The 1,388-nt window shown below is 38.2% G+C and overlaps 1 protein-coding gene across 1 annotated transcript in view; it reads left to right on the top strand.

The window, feature by feature from the left end:
- The window catches only part of LOC119585861 (BLOC-1-related complex subunit 8 homolog), a gene marked incomplete at its 3' end in the record, with an annotated part of 14,628 nt that overhangs the window by 4,673 nt on the left and 8,567 nt on the right, over positions 1 to 1,388 (top strand). The window contains 2 exon segments of the mRNA XM_037934593.1: positions 68 to 180; positions 592 to 769. Of these exon segments, the coding sequence (XP_037790521.1) occupies positions 117 to 180; positions 592 to 769 (242 nt within the window).

Genomic DNA, 1,388 nt, shown 5'->3' with positions numbered 1-1,388 from the left:
AAATTTAGGAGTTAATGTTAAAAATTACAATTAATGTAGATACTCAAAAAAAAAATCTTTCTATCAGTTGATGCTGTAGCAGAAGAAACATTCCCAGTGGCATTTCTCGCAAGAAAATGGCCACGATAGTTCCCCCTCAGCCTCCAAATGACCCAGACTTGGAGGTGAAGGTAAAGAAAGGTAAGTTCGACATGCCTTTTTTTGGCATACTCCCTTTACTGGGAATCTGTTTTCATGAATTTTAGCCCTGTTAAAAATGTGTTGTGTGTGAAAAGTTAATTTTGAACTCGCAAACAATGTTTTACAAAACCCATGTAACATTCACAAGTTTTAAGAGTGAAGATTTTTAGGTTTTTCATAGATGAAATGTAGGTTGGTTTATCCTATCTGCTTGTGTTCATGTTTGTTTATGAAACAGTTTAAGATATTTGACCTGCTTTTGGTTGTTAGAAATATTAAGCAAGACATATATATCTTATATATTATATCTTACCTCGAATGTTACTTTTATAATTTGCTAGACAAATAATTTTGGTAACTGAGACTGTATCTCCAAATGATTCATTGACCAATACACCGTCCTCACCCTAGCTCTGGAACGCGTGAGTGAGAACATCCACATATCTGCCAACGAGCCCTCGCTAGCTGTCTACCGTCTCCAGGAACATGTCCGGCGCGCCCTTCCACCCACAGTGTCGCGGAGGCAGCATGTTACTGCCCTCCACTCACAGCTTCAGGGAGCATGCTATGATGTTGAGTACGCTCTAGGGTAGGTATTGTTATTATAAGTAGTAATAGTAGGATGTGGTAGGATGATAGAATAGTCAAAATGAAAGATTAGAATGTAAAGAAGAGTGGCAGGACTGTTTTTTTGTCGTGTTCATATTAAAATACATTCCCATAAGTTATCTCCTGTTATTTTTATGTTAAAGAGGGTCCTTTCATTTCATGATAAAGCATCAGTTACTTGCTCATCCAACAGTTCACATCATGCCTATGCCTGAAACTATAGTAAGTCTCAGGGTGAAAGAACTAAAGAATACATGTTGTAAGTTAGTATAGACATCACTTACATACACAGCAGCACATTTTACTATGCTCACACTGTATGACCTCTGATCACGTCACGGCTCTTAGTTATGTGAGCAGAACAGTTGTTTGCAGCCACTGAAAAGTAGGCTTACAGTCTTTATAGCCTCATGTGCTGTAGCCACAAGCATAAAGAGTAGAGTAGAGGCATGTTTCCTACGCATTTGATTTCTCACTCAAGTGGCTGACTTTGTTCAAATGACTATAGTTAGAAGAATCCCTACATTTTACCTTCTGGCTTGTTTTTCTAGGTTAAGAGCACTGCTAGTAAAGGTTTGACACTTGTGTGTATGTGTGTG

This window comes from Penaeus monodon, chromosome 20, assembly GCF_015228065.2.
Source record: "Penaeus monodon isolate SGIC_2016 chromosome 20, NSTDA_Pmon_1, whole genome shotgun sequence".
In the NCBI taxonomy this organism is placed as follows: Eukaryota; Metazoa; Arthropoda; class Malacostraca; order Decapoda; family Penaeidae; genus Penaeus; species Penaeus monodon.
This window is presented reverse-complemented; position numbering and strand designations above follow the sequence as displayed.